The sequence below is a fragment of the Neovison vison genome, chromosome 3 (assembly GCF_020171115.1).
Source record: "Neovison vison isolate M4711 chromosome 3, ASM_NN_V1, whole genome shotgun sequence".
Lineage (NCBI taxonomy): Eukaryota > Metazoa > Chordata > Mammalia > Carnivora > Mustelidae > Neogale > Neogale vison.
In genome coordinates, this window is record NC_058093.1 from 203,151,377 (window position 1) to 203,169,427 (window position 18,051).

Here is an 18,051-nt window from a genome sequence, read left to right on the forward strand (position 1 = left end):
TCCTGGTTTCTTCAAGTTTGTTTTAATATCAGCACATAATTTTGGACAAAAATCCTTACACAAGTGCCGGGTCAGTGCTTCTGAAGCCTGTTTTCCAGGTCCCATCCCTGTGGGGAGGACCCCCAGCCGCGTGGTGTGCTGTGCCCCGCGTGGAAGCCGTGACAGCGCCGGGAATGGCTCATGGATGTGCGGCGTGGCAGACACCCTGAGGCCACCTGGGGTCCCAGATGCTGCCCTGTCAGTTCTGCAGTAACGTGAGCACGGTCATGAGATCCCCGCCCCGGGCAGAGGCTGCCCGGTGAGCGTCTCACCCAGGCCTGTGCTTGCCCAGCGCCAGGCCTGCTGTAGCGACCGTGTCTGGGGCCTGGCATGAGGAGGCAGCGCGCCAGGGGATGAAGGCCCTTTCCACTGGCTGCTCCCTCTGAAATCCAAGGAATCTGTCTTTTGCTCCGTATCCAGCAGCTGCTGTTCAGGATTTTTCCGGAAAGGAAGCGGCTGAGCCCAGCAGAGGGCACAGGGTGGAAGGGTTTGCTCTGCAGGGGGCTCAGCTCGCCTGTCCCCTGAGACCTTCAGGGCGCCTTCTGCCTTCGTTCTTCCTGCGGCAGGGAGAGGCAAAGGCCCTGTGGCACCACCTGTGCCCTGCCCCTGAGGCTCCCCACCGCCAAGCAGCAGCAGCAGCACGGCCCAGCACTCACTTGGGTGCAACTCTGGCCCCAGCCCTCCTCCCACGGCCAGGCACGCCTCCCCGCCCTCCCACCCTCTCCCCTTCCTGCACGCTGTTGTTCGGTCTTCCCAGACATGAGACATGGGTCAGGAACGCCTCGGCCCCTCACCTTGACAGCTCGCTCCAGCTGGGACAAGGCCTCCTCATACCGCGGGACCAGCGGCTGCAGAAGCTCGCTGGGGATGTCCTGCCGCGTCATGTCTGGCACCCCGGCTTCCGCTAGCATGCGCAGGAATCTCCTCTCCTGCAGGGCAATGAGCAAAAGGGGTCCCGTTTTCCACGAGCAGTGCTGCCAGCGGAGGCCCCTGCCCCCCGGTTAGACTGCAACAGACGGACCTGCACTTTGAGGAGCAGAGTGAAGGCCTGTCCAGTTCTCCCAGCGCGGGCGGTTCTTCCAACCCTGAAACCAAGCACAACTACCTCCAGGACGATGGCGCACGGGGGTCCGATGGGACGGGGCTTCCCTCCATGGATTCTCCCTCCAAAGGCATGGGACCCTTACCGGTGCACGTAGGTGCGCAGGTACTGGGGGGCGTCGTAGTTGACGACCAGCTGCACGCCCTGCACGTCGATGCCTCGAGCGGTGGCATCTGTGCTGATGAGGCTGGGGGACACCGGGGGCTGTGGGTGGGCCCTGCTGGAGGCCGGGAGCCCCCGACGCCCTGTGCCCATGACCCACCTGAGCCTGCTGGGGAGGCCTCCACGCTGAGGAGCCGAGTCTCCCGCAGGAAAGCCCCCTGCAGAGAGCCCAGGCTGCTACCCAGCTTGAGCCGTCCCCTCCCTTCTCTGCAGGTACTCACAGCTGAATCTTGCCCTGCTCAAACTGCTTCAAGACCACCTTCCTCTGGCCGGGCCCGCAGCGGGAGGAGAACTCAGCCACCGACACGCCTCCGAAAGCCTGGACTAGCAGGAAGAGTCTGGGTGGGAAGAGCCAGAAAGAACCAAGTGGGCAGGGCCTGGAGCCTGTCTCCCCTCTGCTCCCCTCTACCCCCTGGGGCCTCACCTGTGGGAGTTTTCTCGGGAGTTGGTAAAGCAGAGGACCCTTGAGAAATCCTTCTCCAGGATCAGGTGCAGGATGGCCAGTGGCTTAGTGCGGAGGCTGCAGGGCACGTAGTGGTGCTGTGGGGATGGCACAGGGTTGGCCAGGCCCCAAGCGCCTGAGCGGCTCCCCCTTCCTGCCCCTGCACAGCCCCCTCACCGAGAGTCCGGCTGGGAAGGCGTACTTCCCGCCTGAGTCCCTGTCTGCGTCGCTGTCTCCGGGGTCTCTGCGCACCAGCCCCGTGGAGAAGAGCCAGGGCTGGTGAAGGCCCAGCTGCTGCAGCTTCTCCGGATTCTGCGTCAGGGTGGCCGAGAAGAGCAGCTTCTGCAGAGGCATCTGAGGACAAGAGACACTGAAAGGGGAGCAGGTGGTGGGGCAGCAGTCTCAGCCCGGTCAGCTAAGCGACAGAGCCCGGGCCACCCCCCGGACACTGACCGACAGAGCCTGGGCCACCCCCCTGGACACTGACTGACAGAGCCCGGGCCACCCCCCGGATACTGACCGACAGAGCCCGGGCCACCTCCCTGGACACTGACCACCCCAGAACAAACCGGACCAGCCTGAGGCCAGGCGGGTCTCAGAGACAGAGGGGAAGCCTGACGGGGCTGTGCTCGGGCGGCCGCACTGAGAGCAGGGCAGGACTCAGCTTCAGGTACCTGGCAGCGGTGGGGGCCTGGGGCTGCCGCCTCTGGAGCAGGACAAAGGGGTCCTTGGCACCATCGCTCGGGAAGGCTGCCTCCACCACCCGGGGCAGCCAGGACTGGTGCATGCTGTCTATCATGCGGTCGGCCTCATCGATGACCTGGGGAAGCAGGAGGCCTGGTGTTGGGTGGCTGAGGCCAGCACCGGCTCCAAACCCCGGCCTTCCTCTGGGGTGCAGCATACCAGGAATCGGAGGTGCTGGAGGCTGAATCCTGGAGTCTGGTCGATGTGGTCCACCAGGCGGCCCGGGGTGGCCACCACCACATCAGCCAAGCAGCGGAAACCGTCTCCTCTGAGGAGCAGAGTGGCTCAGCCAAGGGCCCCACACCAACCCCCACAACACCACAGGGAGCCTGCTGACAGGGTTCAGACAGCCGCTCCCTGTTCCCTGAGGAGCCCCTAGCCCCCCAGGACCTACGTCTTCTGGATGAGACTCTCCTGCTCCTTGACCAGTGACTTCTGCCCAGTGATCAGAGCGACACGCAGAGGTGTGGCATCTGTGTAGATGTTGAACACTTTGCACACCTGGAGAAGAAGCGGCCGTTCACCACACTGGTCCGAAGCAGCACAGTGACACAGATCCCAGGTCTGGCCCAGAGGCGGAGGGTGCACGAACCTGCTGGGCCAGCTCCTTAGTGGGCAGCACAACCAAGGCACGGACCTGGCAGACAGCTCGACCGAGCAGGGCCTGGGGGGATGACAGCCACCCTGTCAGCAGAGCCGGCTCCCTGCCTGCAGAGCCCTCTCGGAGGCGGGGGGTTCTTATACTGACCTGTACCACAGGGATGACAAAGGCCAAAGTCTTCCCGCTGCCTGTCGGGGCGGAAACACAAAGGTCTCTGGGCCGGTAGCCACCTCTGGCCACCAGAAACCCGTTGGCTGTGCTCTCCAGGAGGGCAGGGATCACTGCTGCCTGGACTGGGCAAAGGAGGAGGAGACGCAGGTCACAACGTGCACCAATACTCAGAATCAACACAGGCGCCAAACCCACAAGTAGCCTTGCTTCTCCTCAACGATCTCTAGGCCGTTCGCAGTCCAAGACAGCACCAGAGCCTCTCGGAGCATCAGGCCCGGCGGCCAAAGATGCCAAAAACCTAGATGGCACTCGAAGCTGGACATGCCTAGAAGCCCACGTTCACAGCTGCTGCACTGTGGCCTTGTGCGGCTCTTGGTGCAGACGCTCTTCAAGGCATGCCTGTCCCGGCCCCCAGCACCTGGGAAGTAGGACGAGATGCCGTGTGCCCGCAGCTTCTTCTGCATATCGGGGTGCACTGCGGGGATGTGCTCGATAGGCACCGAGTCTTCAGTGACACTCCTTCCAACACAGCTGGGCTCAGCCAACCACGAAGGCAGGAAAGGCTGGACCTACCGTAAAGAGAAAGGGGCCGGGTGAATACTCCAGGATCCGAGGGGCTAGGGGAGTAAGACCTGCAGAAACCAAGCTCTGGGTCACTCAAGCTGACGAGGCCACAGCAAGGCAGGCCGACCACTCTAACTAGTTTCCCTACGGCTCCTCATCCCCAGCTTCCACACAGCCTTTAAGGGAATTTAGAAACGCACAAGAAAGTGCCACTCCCCTGAGCAAACCTCCCCGGGGGTGGGGGCTTCCTCTCACACTCAGGATAACGTCCACACCTGAGGTGTGCCTGCAAAGCTTTCCATGACATGAGACTCCCTTGCCCCCAACCTCATTTCCAATCACTGTGAGCCCTAGCCACACACACCTCTGTTCCTACACACTGAAGCTCACAGCTGCCTCAGGGCCTTGGTGCCACCCGCCTTCTGAGTGATACTCACCTCCGCTGTCCGTCTTACCCCGATTTATCCCAACTCAAAGTAGACGTCCACACAGGCACGGACATGAAGGTGCCCCCACGCACACTGGCAAGCCCACCGCTTCCTTCCCCGCAGTCACAGTCATCCCAGAACCCTTCTGTTCGGTACTTACTTACTGAAAATCTCCACCCCAATAAAAAGACTAACTTGAAAGGCAGCAGAAACTCATTTTCTTTTCCAAGTGGGTAAACATGGGATAGGAACTCCTTAGACATAGACACCAGGTAACTTGGGTTATTTTAAGACCCAACTGTGACAACCGCAAACCCGCTTAACTACACTCACAAAATCGAGCTTTCTTACAACTAAACGCGGAAGTACTGAGCTTGTGCAGGGCTTGAACAACCAAAAGGAAAATTACTGGCCACACAACTCGGGGGGAGACTCTTCATCTACTTAAGGACCCTCCCCGGTCGCAGGCGCGGGCCTACGGGCTACCCCCAACACGGGCAGGACTGGCGACAGCCACCCACACCCACCTCCGGGCTGAAGCAAAGTCGTCGAAAGCTTCCCTTCCCACCCTGGGCCGCTCACCTTGGGCGCCCTGCTTGTCCCAAAGGCCCCGAGGAGCAGGGCGTGGGCTGGACGCCCCGACGCCTCTCCCGGGGGCCGTCCGCCTGGGTGCTCCGGCGGCCCCGCGCCCTCGGCGTCCGCGCCGCTCTCGCCCGGCGCCTCCTCGCTGCTCCCTGCGCGGCAGAAGCGGGCCCGGGGGCGGCGCGTCAGCACCGCGCGGACCCCAGTCACACGGTCGCGCCCTCGTTCCCGCCCGGACCGTCCCCACCTGGGCCCACGTCCTCGCCGTCCACTTTCCGCCGCTTCCCTGGCGGCGCGTGCGGGCTCCCCGGCGCCCCGCTGCCTTCGCGCCTCCGCGGTCGGCGCGGTCGCCGCCGCCGCCGCCCCGCCGCCTCCGACGTCCGTGCGGCCTCCTGCTGTTGCGGCTGCTTTTGCTGCTGCCGCTCTCGGGCCCGGCACTGCAGCCGCTCCAGCAGCGCGCGCGCCCGGCCGCCCGCCTCGCTCTCCGCCCCGGCCGCCTCGGGGCCCGAGTACCGCGCGACGTGGAAGAGCGCCATGCCCGCCAGCCGCACGCCTCCCGGCCAGACGCGCCGCGATGACGGCAGCGGCGCGGAGCGGTGACGCTGCGGACCGGGCGGCGGCGGCCGCTCGCGGGACATCCCGGGCGCTGGGAGATGACGTCACAGCGGGGGCCGGGCGACGGCGGCCGCGTGCAGGAGGCCCCTTGCGCGGGGAGGTGACGTCAGCGGGGGGTGCTGGGTGCGGGCGCGCGAGTTCGGGTTCCTGTCGCGTGCGGCGGCGGAGGCGGCGGCATGGAGCGGGACTCCGGCCCTGAGGGCGTGCGCCGGGCGCTGGGCCGCCTGCTGGAGGCGGTGCTGGCGAGCCGCGGCGAGGCCAACGCGGTGTTCGACATCCTGGCGGTGCTGCAGGTGGGGACGCGCGGGTCGCGGCGGCCGGGGTCCCGGGGTCGGAGGCCGGGAACGGGGCCTCGGGGGGCGCGCGGGCCGGAGGCTCGGGTGGGCGGGGCCGAAGTGGGGGCCCCCCGCGACCGGCCTGTCCCTGCAGTCCGAGGATCACGAGGAGACCCAGGAGGCGGTGCGCGCGTGCAGCCGTCTTTTCGGGGCCCTGCTGGAGCGGGGAGAGCTGTTTGTGGGTCCGCTGCCCTCCGAGGACTCAGTCATGGCAGGTGAGCGTCCCAGGGTCCCGGGCTGGCTCAGGGCCCCGGGCTGGGGTCCGGCTGCGGGCCCACGCTCTGGGAGGGCCGGTGGAGACTTGTCCCCAAGCTGCGCCGCGGGCCCCGGGTGGGAGGAGGATGGTGCTGGGGGCCGCGGCGGAGACAGCCCTGCGGCTGGGTGACCACAGCGTCCGTCTTTATGGCCAGCATCTGGTGAAGCTGCGCCACACATTCCCATCCTGGGTCGTTTATGTCTTGGGGTCCAGTGAGGGGTGACAGACCGTGGCCTGGAGAGAGGAGGTTCTTTCTTCCCACCCCAGGTCAGTGTCCCTGGCCGGATGGAGTGGGCTGACCTGGGGCTCCCTGCAGGCTCTCAGGGAGCTACACGCAAGTACAAGGTTTGGATGCGGCATCGCTACCGCAGCTGCCTCAACCGCCTCCAGGAGCTCCTGGTTCACTCCTCCTTCGAGGTCAAGGTGAGTCCACTGACCTCCCCCGAGGTCCCTGCACCAGGCTGTCCACAGGCACGGACGCGGGGCTGAGGCTGCCTACACCTCCGTTCCTGGGCCCACCTGAGGCTGCGTTCACATCCCGTGTGGTTGGAGTTCTGGTGCCTGGTGTTATTCGTGTCCCGGTACTTGTGGGAATGCCGTGTCAGGCGTACTTGGGTTCACATGCTGGGGTCTTCTGTGGCTTGGCCGGCAGCGGGCGTGACCTGGGGTCGGGGCATCTTTGGCCACTCTGCTCCCCGCTGTCCGCAGGAGCTGGCTCTCAGCACACTCATGAAGTTTGTGCAGCTGGAAGGAGCTCACCCCCTGGAGAAACCGAAGTGGGACGGCTACTACCTGTTCCCTCGCCAGCTCTTCAAGGTGGGGAGCGTTGGGGCAGGAGGACGCAGAAACCTCCGGCCAGAGCTGGGATGGGGCAGGTGGTGGTGAGTGTGGTGCGTTTGCCAGACTCTCCCACGCAGCAGGGGGTGAGCCTGCCGGCTTGGTGGTCCCCTCGGGTGGTCGCTTGGCCGTGGGCTGACACACCGAGGGCCCCTTTCCCGTCCGGCATCTAGGCGGTGGTAGAAGGTCTGCTCTCTCTGGAGGATGACTGCTCACTGCTCCTGGCCCGGTTCCGGGAGTACCTGGAGCATGACGACATCCGCTACCACACGATGCAGGCCGCCACGGACACTGTGGGCCGTGTCACTGACAGGCACCCAGAGGTGAGCCGGCTGGGTCGTGTGGCTGGGGGAATGGGTAGGCGGTGGCTGGCCATGGCCGTGCTCAGGCCGGGCCTTCTGCAGGTGCCGCTCACATTCTGGAACAACGCCTTCACGCTGTTGTCGTCTGTGAGTCTCCCCAGCCAGGAGCGTGGGATCTCCAGCTTCTACGTGAAGCACGGGGGTGAGCATCCTCAGGCAGGTGGGCAGGCGCACGAGGTGGACTGCCCCTCTCCTGCCCGTCCGCTGACCGCTGCCTTCTTCACAGAGCTGCCGCGCACATGGAAGGTCGTTCATCTGAAGGTGAGATGCACCAGAGGGGTTGGGGGCCTCCCTGCGACAAAGGCTCTTTCCAGGCAGAGGCAGCGTGTGTGGGACAGGAAGAGGACTAGCTGCTCTTCCCCTGGCCTAGGCAGTTGCGGGGTTCCCTCACAGGGACCAGGGCCAAATCGGGGAGGCACACCGGTACCTGGTTTCCAGACTCTTTGCGGGCAGTCACAGATGGGATGCTTATTTGCTCCCGTAGGGGGAGGATCCAGGCGGGACATTTCTTGTGTCATTGGGAATTCTTGGATTTGGGGTTGTGAGTTTCTCCTACCACAGGGCAAGGGGGGAGGTAGTATGGGCAGTGTCCCTTCCGAGGGCAGGGGACCGGGGTGGGTGCCTTGTGTCTTTGTATGCGGGTCTGACCCCCCCCCCCCCCGCCCACTGTAGGAACACAGGAAGGCTTTCCAGGGGATGTGGCTCGGCTTTCTCAAACATAAGGTAGGGGCGGGAGGGGCGCCTTGGCTCACAGGGTTCTTGGAGTAGGGCAGGTGCACGCACACCTTCTGCTTTCCCGCCAGCTGCCCCTCAGTCTCTGCAAGAAGGTGCTGGTAGTCCTACACGACTCCATCCTGCCACACCTGGCCCAGCCCAGCCTCATGATCGACTTCCTTACCCGTGCCTACGACGTGGGTGAGTGCCCGGCTCCCGCGAGTCTGCTGCGGTCTGGGCTCCGGCAGCTCAGGACTCTGCCCTCCCTCCTGGGCTGGACTGGGGAAGCCGGGTCTGTGGGCTGGTGGCCTCCAGCTTTGATGGACTCCTGCCCTAGCTGGAGGGGTGCGGCGGGCTGGGGCTTCACAGCCGCACGTGTGTCCACAGGGGGAGCCATTAGTCTTTTGGCCTTGAATGGACTTTTCATCCTGATTCATCAGCACAACCTGTGAGTGCTCATCTGGGCTGGGCTGGCCCTGGGGGCGGTGGTGGGGGTCAGGCTGGAGAAGCCTGGGAGAGGGGACTGAGCCCCTGGAGGTCACTCTGTCTCCTCATTGCCTGCTGCTCACTTACACGCCCCCCCCCCAGCGAGTACCCCGATTTCTACCGGAAGCTCTACGGTCTCCTGGACCCGTCCGTCTTTCACGTGAAGTACCGGGCCCGGTTTTTCCACTTGGCCGATCTCTTCCTGTCGTCCTCGTGAGTGCTGGGGCGGGGCTGAGACCCAGAGTGGGGACCGGGGTGCTGGGCGAGGGGGTCTCACTCACACCCACCGTCCCGCCCAGCCATCTGCCCGCCTATCTGGTGGCTGCCTTCGCTAAGCGCTTGTCCCGCCTGGCCCTAACGGCGCCCCCTGAGGCCCTGCTCATGGTCCTGCCCTTCATCTGCAACCTGCTGCGCCGGCACCCTGCCTGCCGCGTCCTCGTGCACCGCCCCCTGGGCTCTGGTGAGTGCAGCGGGGGCTGGGGAGCCCGGGGGGGCCTGCCCCCAGCAGCTAGTACACGGGGCCAGTTGTGGAGCAGGGTCTGGTCTCGTTCCTAGAGCTGGATGCTGACCCCTATGACCCCGAAGAGGAGGACCCTGCCAAGAGCCAAGCTCTGGAGAGTTCGCTGTGGGAGCTGCAGGTGAGCACGGTGGGGCGTCACTCTCCCTGCTGCGCCCCCGCCCTACCTGAGCCTGGGCCGGTGTCCGGAGTGGGGAGAGTCACTCCCCGCTCTCCACATGCTTCACAGGCTCTCCAGCGGCATTACCACCCTGAGGTGTCCCAGGCTGCCAGCGTCATCAACCAGGCGCTGTCTGTGCCCGAGGTCAGCATTGCCCCGCTGCTGGAGCTCACAGCATTCGACGTAAGGGCTGGGGGGACGCTGGGGCCTGGGTGGCTGGGGTGCAGGGACCTCGCGGTACAGGCGTGTCATCTGCCTGTGCCTTGCAGGTGTTCGAGCGGGACCTGAAGAAGAAGGGCCAGGGGTCCGTACCGCTGGAGTTCATCCCCGCTCAGGGTCTGCTGGGCCGGCAGGACGACTTCTGCGCGCAGCACTTCACACTCAGCTGACCCCGTGGCCTCCCCACCCCCCGCCCCATCAGTGGTTTCGTGGGAGAGCCAACAGGGTGGACTGTGGGCAGTGAGGGGTCTGGGGAGGCGCTGAACCTGTCTCCTGGCTCCTGTGGCGGCCGTGTCCACGGGCCGATGTCGATGCCACAGTGCCGGCCTGCTGTGTGCCCCGGCAGCTCCCTCTCCCCGCTGCCACTGGAAGGTGTTGTCCAGGGGCCTCTCCCTTCACCAAAGCCTTTTGGGGGGCAGGCTGGGTGCTGGGGGGGGATGGGCCTACAGAAGTGGCTTCTGCCAGCCCTGCCAGCTTTCCTGGGCACCCCAGACTCCTTGGGACCCCTTGTATCCTGGAAGGGTCTGGGTCAGGAAAGGTCCTCTGCCTTTCCACTGGAGTTGGACTTTGTGACCCAGGAGCGACAGTGAGGGATCTCTGTCCTGCTTAGTCTTGGGGCGCACAGGGAGCGCTCATGCCCGTTCCTGGCCAGGTCCTGAGGAGGACCCCTTTGTCCCCTGATCCCCGGGTCCCAGGGTGTGTGTCCCCCATCAGAGGGAGTTACAGCTGAAGGCCGCTTACCGTTCCATCCTGTCCCCCAGCAGAGTGGGTGCCGGCAGCCATGGGCCAGCCAATTATTTTGGTCCGGTGTGTTCCTTTGAGGCCCCATTTTTGTCAGGCGAGCCTGTTTGAATGCAGGTTCCTCTGGAAAACCCGCTTGTCTGGGGACGGAGGAATTCCGGTGTGACAGCAGCTTGTGTGAGCTATGGGGCCTGGCGGAGGCACAGGTGGGGGTGGGAGACCCTGGTTGCCTGCAGCTTCCTGTCTGAGTTCCCGGCACAGCCCCTCCCCACAGGAGCGCCCTGGGGTCACAGTGGGCCATTGTTTGGCCGGGTTGGCCTCTAGGGAGCTGCTCCGGTGGCCGAGGACCTGGTGTGCCTGGTGTGGGCTTTGAGGGGGTGGTGAAGGGGTGCTTCACCTCTGTATAGGGTTGTGCAAGTTAGGGACGTTAGCACTCCTGTCTCCAGCTGTACTGCAGGGCTCCGTTCTAGGCTGGTTCCTGCCGCAGGGCCTTTGCTCTGCTGTTTTCACAGCTGTCCCTTGCATTGCCCCTGCTCTTCAGACCTCGGGCTGAGTGGGGCCTTGGGGAGGGTCCACTTTGTGTAATGGCTTTATGCGTCCCATGTAGCATGCACTGCATCGTCATGGCCCTACTGTCCTGCAGTAGTCCATGGACTGTCCCCGCCAGCCTGCACCAGGACTGAGGGAGGTTCGTTACTGACCTGCTCCTTGCCTTAGCCCTGGGGCCCAGGACTTGCCTGACACAGAGGAGGGGCTCATGCGCATTGTGGGGGACTGTCCTGAGGCTCCTGGCTACCAGATGTCCTGCCTGAGCTTCCATGTGCGGACACTAGGGGGGCGCTGAGGGCTCACTGATTAAGAAACGCCATGGACTTTTAAATTATAAAAGGCTTAAGCAGGTTTTCTTGTCTGTCCCCCCCCACACCCCCCAATTCAGCATCGTGTGTTCTGTGTAGACCACCTCGTTTTGGGAGGTTTGGGGACTCCCACCACCTGGACAAAAGCCGCTGTGCCCCTGACCGCTGGGGCTGGGCAGCTGCACTTGGGCACATTTGGTATTAGGCTGGTGTTTCTTTTTTATTTTACTTTAGCTTTTCAAAAGATTTTATTTGTCGAATGAGTGAGCAGGAGGGGGGAGGGGCAGAGAGAGAAAGAGAGGCCAGCAGACTCCTTGCTGAGCTTAGAGCCTGACCAGGGTTGCGGGGAGGGGTGGTGCTGGATCCCAAAACCCTGAGATCATGACCTGAGCTGAAACCGAGTCAGGTGCTCAACGCACCGAGCCATCCAGGCCCCCAGGCTGGCCTTTCTCCACCTCTAGCCCTGGGTGGTTGCCCCTGGGGAGCTTGGCTGAGTGGATGCAGGGCAGGGGCAGTTGCACCGGGGTGGCCAGGACAGCCTCTCAGGCTTCTGGGCTGGGACCCTGAGCACCTGACCGATGTCGGGGCTCTTGGTCCGGGGATGTTCGAGCTGGAATGGTCAGGGATCTGAGTGACAGTGCTGGACTGAGGCCTGGCGGTCACTGTCCTGGGAGTCTACACATCCTGAGGAGGTCAGGCGGCATTGTGTCTGCACGGAGGGCCCCTTCACTGGTCCCGGCAGCTCCTGGGCCGTGCCACCTGCTCTTCCAGGGCCTCCTTACTTTCCGGGGCAGCTTGTGGCCGTCCCTGCGGGGGCAGCTGCCCACCCCACATGCAGCGCGCATGTCAGTGGTCTGAGTACTACCTGTTTCTGCTGGGACCGTGTCGGCGCCCAGTGCCCAGGACGGTGCTGGTGTCCTGCAGCGGATCTCGGGCTGGCCTTCCGGGGCTGGTCTGAGTTGCTGTGGGTTCTCCTCTGGTGTGGAGGCCTCTCCCTGTTGGGGCTTGTACCATGCTGATCACGAGTCCATGAGCACCTTGGGGACCGAGAGGCCAGGGCCGGGCTGCTTCAGGCTGTGCCCTCAATAGCCCAACAAGGTTTTCCCGCAAACCAGTTGCTGGTTCGCTAATTAAAACATGGTTCTGGGTTCATTTATCACTTCAATTACAGAAGCAACATAAAGCTGATTTTAAGACTTTCAGTGGAAAGTGCACGGGAAGATGGGGAGGTGCCAACCCAGGGTCCAGCTGCTCTGGCGGGACCCGCGGTTCCCAGCCTTGGTGCCTGACTCTAACACCTGCTGCTCATCCCTTCCAGCGCCCACACTGCCGTCCTGGGTGGTCTGGAGCAGCCGCTCACACCCCACCCCACTGGCTCCTGGGAGTGCCCGCGGTGGGCCTGCACAGGCCGTGCTCTCTGGTGCCTCTACCTGGCCACCCAGCCCACAGCCCTACCTCACTGCCTGTCCCCGCTTCGTTTGCCGCTGGGGATGTTGTCACACCCTAGCTCGAGTGGGAGCTTTTAAGAAGCACGTTATATTTTCTAAGGTTTTGTTCATTTATAGCAGAGGGATAACAAGAGGGGACACAAGCACAGGGGAGCTGGAGAGGGAGGGGAGAAGCGGGCCCCCCGCCAAGCAGGGAGCCTAGCACAGGTCTCCCTCCCAGGACCCTGGGACCGTGACCTGAGCCGAAGCAGACACTTAATGACCGAGCCGCCCAGGCTGCCCAAAAGACCACCTTTTTTGGAGGGGCTCCTGAATGACTCTGGGCCCAGCGTCCCGCTCTCCGTCTCAGCTCAGGTTGTGAGATCGTGCTCTGCGGTGTCTGCTGGAGGCTCTCTTCCCCTGCCCGTCTCTGCACGTGCTCTCTCTGAAATTAAATAAGCAAATCTTTAACAACCGGTTTTGGAATTTCAGATACACTATTAAAGTATGCTCTATGCAATATTTGGGATATGGTTATAAAAATTGGGATGAAATCCACCCAATCTAAGTTAGCCATTTTAAAATGCCTGATTCAGCGCCATTTGGCCCTTGTAAGTACCATCTGGGTCTAGTTAGACCCGGTCACCTGCTTCAGGCAGACGCAGCCCCCAGCAGGCGGGCTGAGAGTCAGCCCTTGCCCCGGGGCAGGGATCAGTAGCCCTGGTGGACACGCGGTGTGGGGCTGAGCCCCTGCGCTGTGCTCTGGAGGAAGAAGGTCCTGTCCCAGCCGCCCTGTGTGCTGTCTGCCTTGCAGTCTGGGGTCTACAGACCCGGAGCAGATGGGCCTGGCCTGGGCCTGGCTCCCGGGAAGGATGCAGGCCCAGAGAGCAGGCGAGGGATGCCTCCAGAATGGAAACCGTCGGAGGCAGCATTGGATGGAGCGTCCAGAACTGATGTCCAGGCCCCAAGGGCAGCAGGGCAGGCAGGAGCCTCCCGGGTAAGGACCAGCGGCCTCCTGTGTGGTCTTGGGACAGCATGGGTGGGATTGATGGGCCTTTCAGCTTGGGGGCGGGGGCAGGTAGTGAAGGGGGCACTCAGGTCCCAAGTGCTGCGGGTGTGACCCTGACTCCAGGGTTGGCTCTCATGGATGGACTGGCCCCTCCCTTCTTCCCTCTGCATGGGACAGCAGTGGCCTCCCCTCCCCTGTCACCGTGTAGCCACACCCCAGTGTCAGATGCAACTTCTCTGTTCCCAGCCCATACATCCCTCCTGGGCAGCACCCAACCCAGGGGAACGGGGGGTCTTAACCAACAAGAGACCCCACTCCTGCCCTTTCCAGGATGGGAGTTGGAAGCAGAATGTGTGTCCCTTGGCAGAAGCTCGGGGGCGTGGCATTTCCTGACCCGCAAAGAGGTGCACGGGGAAGCTCTTGCCATCCTCTTGAGGGGACCAGGGACATGGGCCCTTCCTGTGCCTGTGAGCAGCTCCTGGCTCACTGTCCCTTCTCCTGGTGCAGAGGCTCCAGTGTCCATTGGCACAGAGTTTTTAGAAAAACTCGAAGGTTCTATTGGACCATTGCCAAGGCCAGTGCCAACCGGGCACCTGCTGTGGGCGGGAGCGTCCTTCCGTTGGGTCCTCGCCGGGCACACCTGGCAAAGCCTCTCCCTCCCTCAGTGTCCCATGCCCTGTCCCCTCCAGGAGGTGAATGGGGCCGGCAGGCAATGAAGTCGCAGTCACCTAAGTCATGCGGCCGTCCGACCAGATGAGGCGGGCCCGGCCCGGAGGGAACACACTTGCACACCTGCCTGGCATGTGGCAGACCAGCTGCGGGCAACCCGGTGTCGGCAGGTGCACCTCCCGAGAGGTTGGTTAGCCTGACGAGCCTGGTGAACGCCCCCCTCCCCTGCCAGTGCCTTCCCCCAAGACTGCACCCTGCGCCCTGTTCACTCGCCCCTGCGGGAGAGGAGCTGGTCTCTGAACGGAAGCCATGACACTCTTCGCCGCTTTCCGGAGCAGGGTGGCGAAGGTTGTGACTTCGGCGTCGGCTGGCCAGGCTGGCACATCCTGCCTCGGCTGTCCCAAGCGCACAGAGGGCGGTGCCAGGTGCCAGGGCTGCACCAAATGGCCCCAGACCTTAGGGCTCAAAACCAGGTCTCCGCAAACAGCCACGTGGCAGGTGTGGTTTCTATGGTCCCGCGGAGCAGATCACCTGTGCCAGGGTGGAGCACGTCAGGCCACGGGGCCTGGGTGAGAACGTGTGCGCCCCAATGGTTCTCCGCGAAAGGGGGTGGGTGGGTTTGGCCAGTGGGTGGTGGCCGGCCAAGCGCTGTCCTGGCGATCTTTCTTGCCAGCCTTTTGGAAGCCGTGGACGTGTGCATGACCGAGTGCCTGGTGACGGGTCTGGTCCACGGACATGCAGAGGAACCTGGCCTCCAGGAGGGACAGGTGACAGCCCTTGCCGGTGGAGAAATCGGCTTTGTGCTTGGGGAGTTCCTTTCCTGGCTTTCTGCCAGGCGTGCCCCCAGGGTTCTCCGTGGAGCTGCTGGAATGTCTCACAGGTCGCCTCAATACCCAGGGTTGGACAGCTGCTTTGACAACGTTCCGGTACGTCTGCGTGAGATCCCCGTGACCTAGTCCCAGGCATGGCCGTGCTTACCACGTTGGCACCCATTTCCCTTTGGCACAAACCCAAGAAGCCCGCCGGCCTCTGTTTTGGAAGCCTGACGCCCCAGTGCATGCTGACGTGAGACCGTCCTCGGCCCTCTGTGTCCCCCGAGTTGTGATATTGAATCGTCAGTCAGTAGTGATTGCTTTTGCTTTGACCGTGGAGAACATGGGCTGGTATTTCTGTTCTTAATTCTGCTAATTGGACACAACCGATTCCTGGAAACTGGATCAAATTCTGGACGCGCAGTAGGGCGTTTGCTACCAGCAGGATGCAGCAGTGTCTGGGACCCTGCAGGTACCGGCCAACCCCTCCCTCTCCACCCCTGCTCCTCTCCTCGGCCTCGGCACCAGGCCCAGCGTGGCTGCTCTCCACTCCTTTCGTGGCCAAGTAACAGTCCCTGGTATGGATGGACACGTCGGGTTTGCTCCGTCATCGGTTTGGGCAAATTCGGAGGTCTGCCCCTCTGGCCACCACAGACCGCGCTGCCGTGCATATTGGTGGGCTGGGCTTTATGATCACCTGTCACACCTGTCTTGGGTGGATTGCTGGGTCCTGAGGCCCCGTGTCTAACCTTGGGCAGCTCCCTTCCCGCCTGCGCAGGGTCTGAGCTGGAGGAGTTGGAGGGGTTACAGGACGCCCAACATAGTCGTGCTTGGGGGGAGAGTCCACTGCCCTGCTGTGGCTACTCGGATGCCGCAGGACTTCTCCTTCTGCCCATGGGCCCGCTCCCCACCTGGCTCCTTTCTTAGTAAAAGCAGGTGCCTCTTACCCACTCCCACCCCTCCGCGCCCCTGTCCCTGCTGCAGTCTGTGCCCGCTGCGTGCTGTGCGGTCTGGCCAGCTGTGCAGCCGTCCCCCGGGTAGGGACACACTGTGATGCATTTCCTGCATCACTCGGGTTCGATTTCTCAGGCAGGGCTCCCACGCTTCTGTTTATGTTCCTATGTAACAAACCAAAATTCAGTGCCATCAAACAGCATTTTATTGTGTCCCAAAGCCCTGTGGCCGGATTCCACCTGGGGCTGAGCCCTGTAGTACAGCTAGCTGGAACACGGGGAGGCTGGGCACAGCTCGAGTAGGGACAACCGTGCCCTCCCACCTGCGTTCTGATGAGGGAATGGGGAAATGCAGGTGGACGGCTCCCAGGGCCATCCTCATGCGGGGCCACTGACCCAGGGGCTGCAAACAAAAAAGGTGTGGTCTCCCCTCGTTTGAAAGCCAGTGGTCCTAACATGGGTAATTCAGACCAATTTGCCTCCTGAGGCTACAGGGGAGGGTCCTTGCTGGTCTCCCCAGCCTCCAGTTGTGGCCAAGGATCCCTCCAGAGGCTGTGTCCCTCCCACCCTTGCCTCCACCCCTGCCTGGCCCCTTGATCCGTTCCCTGAACATGGGCACTGTCCACAGGGACCTCCAGGGCGCTGCATAATCCCATCCCCGTGTCCTAACCCAGCTGGGGAGGGCCCTGTTCCCCCCCGCCACAGCCTGGGCCATGGGTAGTGAGTCCGGTGCTAGGGGTTGAGCATGTGGAAGCCTGGGCCCACCAGGCACTGTTTACGAAAAGGACTGCGTGCAGCCAGTTTGAACCGAACTCCTTGAAAGACTTTCTGAGGGGAAGCACTCTCCGCCCTAGGGGTGTGCATGTTTGGGGGATGGCCGGGCCCAACAGACTAAGGAGGCAGCCGGTGTGGAACCTGGGCCTGCACTGGGGGGATCCAAGCCGTATAGGGCACCATGGAGTATAGGGTTCCTGAAGCCGGGGCTGGACAATCCACACTGCTGGGCAGCGAGGGCCCACGGGGACAGACGGGCTGCCCTCCAGGGAGACACCTGGGAGCCTCTTTGCTGGAGAGGCCGGCGACCCCGGCGGCAGGCCGTCCATGGCGCTGGGGGAGGGGGGTTTAATGTACCTCCTCAAGGACCCTCCCAGGCTGGGGGTCCTTCCACTCTGAGGCCGGTCAGGTGCTCTGGGGCGGACCCGGAGCTCCACGGGGTCGCCAGGTGGGCTGGCAGGGGCAGAGGGCGCAGTACAGGCCGCGCAGGGGGAGCAGCGGGGGGACGAGGAGCAGCGCAGCTGTGGGAAGAGGCGGGGTCACAGGTGGAGGCCGTCTGCGGTCCTGCCATCGGCCCCATCCAAGCCCGATGACACGAGGCACCTGTGCCCCCTTAAGGCCCATCTGGACGCAGCTGCACTGACTTTCCAGCATGAGTGGCCGCTGGCCGGCCCGTGACCCCGCCGCGAACGACCCCGGGGGCTGTGGAGGCCGGGGAAGCCGGGACCCGCCGGGCAGACAGGCCGAGCCGAGACAGGCGCCGCCACCCGCCCCCCGTCAGTTCCGCCGTATAAGCTCCGTATGTATTTTGGATCCTGGCCCTCTACTGGCTCTGTCATTTGCAAATATCTTCCTTTCATTTTGTCGACGGTTTCCTTCCTGGCAGAAGCTTGTTACCTGGTGCGGTCCCGAGAGCTTAGTTTTCCATGTTTCCCTTGTTTGAAGATACGTCTCTGAGAAATAGTGCCGGGGTTGGTGTCCAAGAAATTACTGCCGTGTTTTCTCTGAGAGTTGGGCGGTGTCGGGCTCACACTCCGACTCCAGCGGACTGAAGACCTATTTCGGCGGACGGCGTGAGACAGTGTTGCACTTTCAGTCTTTTGCACGTGGCTGTGCCCGTCTCCCAGACCATGTATCGAAGACACTGCCTTCGCCCCACTGCGTATGCTTGCCTACCCTGTCGTAGAGAAAGTGACATAAAGGCACGGGTGTATTTCTGGGGTTGTCTGTCCTGCTCCGCTGATCGGGGTCTGTCTCTGTGCCAGCCCCGTGCTGCGACGATCACCACAGCTTTGTGGTGTGTGTCGAGATCTGGGACGGCGAAGCCTCCAGCTTCGTGCTTCCTTCTAGGGATTGCTTTGGCTCTGCGGGGTCTCCGTGGTTCCACACACATTTTAGGCTTATTAATTGTTCTAGGTCTGTGACAAAGTCTACTGGTATTTTCATAGGGATTTTTTTTTAAGATTTTATTTT

At 63.0% G+C, this 18,051-nt stretch overlaps 2 protein-coding genes across 2 annotated transcripts; one reads left to right on the plus strand and one right to left on the minus strand.

Annotated features, from left to right (window-relative positions):
• On the minus strand, positions 1–5,376 carry DDX51 (DEAD-box helicase 51). Its single transcript, XM_044243574.1, has 15 exons — positions 5,083–5,376; positions 4,836–4,987; positions 3,680–3,830; positions 3,238–3,383; positions 3,082–3,153; positions 2,884–2,990; positions 2,649–2,757; positions 2,420–2,565; positions 1,923–2,115; positions 1,728–1,843; positions 1,525–1,641; positions 1,227–1,328; positions 1,061–1,124; positions 834–968; positions 1–596 (listed from the first exon to the last, which is right to left on the minus strand). The coding sequence occupies exons 1-15, from the start codon at positions 5,369–5,371 to the stop codon at positions 570–572; spliced, it is 1,926 nt and encodes a 641-aa protein (XP_044099509.1). The 5' UTR covers positions 5,372–5,376; the 3' UTR covers positions 1–569.
• A 212-nt stretch (positions 5,377–5,588) lies between these two features.
• Positions 5,589–12,883, plus strand: NOC4L (nucleolar complex associated 4 homolog). Its single transcript, XM_044243575.1, has 15 exons — positions 5,589–5,743; positions 5,880–6,000; positions 6,358–6,464; positions 6,750–6,857; positions 7,052–7,201; positions 7,283–7,382; positions 7,467–7,501; positions 7,913–7,963; positions 8,044–8,155; positions 8,342–8,402; positions 8,543–8,653; positions 8,740–8,900; positions 8,996–9,078; positions 9,187–9,300; positions 9,387–12,883. The coding sequence occupies exons 1-15, from the start codon at positions 5,627–5,629 to the stop codon at positions 9,504–9,506; spliced, it is 1,551 nt and encodes a 516-aa protein (XP_044099510.1). The 5' UTR covers positions 5,589–5,626; the 3' UTR covers positions 9,507–12,883.
• The last annotated feature ends 5,168 nt before the right edge of the window (positions 12,884–18,051 follow it).

Excerpts from the sequence above, each read along its gene's own strand:
- NOC4L (XM_044243575.1), top strand. The coding sequence starts at position 5,627 with ATGGAGCGGGACTCCGGCCCTGAGGGCGTGCGCCGGGCGCTGGGCCGC. Across the intron at positions 8,156-8,341 it reads TACCCGTGCCTACGACGTGG|GGGGAGCCATTAGTCTTTTG; the intron begins GTGAGTGCCCGG and ends GTGTGTCCACAG. Across the intron at positions 9,301-9,386 it reads TGGAGCTCACAGCATTCGAC|GTGTTCGAGCGGGACCTGAA; the intron begins GTAAGGGCTGGG and ends TGTGCCTTGCAG.
- DDX51 (XM_044243574.1), bottom strand. The coding sequence starts at position 5,371 with ATGGCGCTCTTCCACGTCGCGCGGTACTCGGGCCCCGAGGCGGCCGGG. Across the intron at positions 1,642-1,727 it reads TCCCGAGAAAACTCCCACAG|ACTCTTCCTGCTAGTCCAGG; the intron begins GTGAGGCCCCAG and ends CTTCCCACCCAG. Across the intron at positions 969-1,060 it reads CTCTGCTCCTCAAAGTGCAG|GAGAGGAGATTCCTGCGCAT; the intron begins GTCCGTCTGTTG and ends ATTGCCCTGCAG.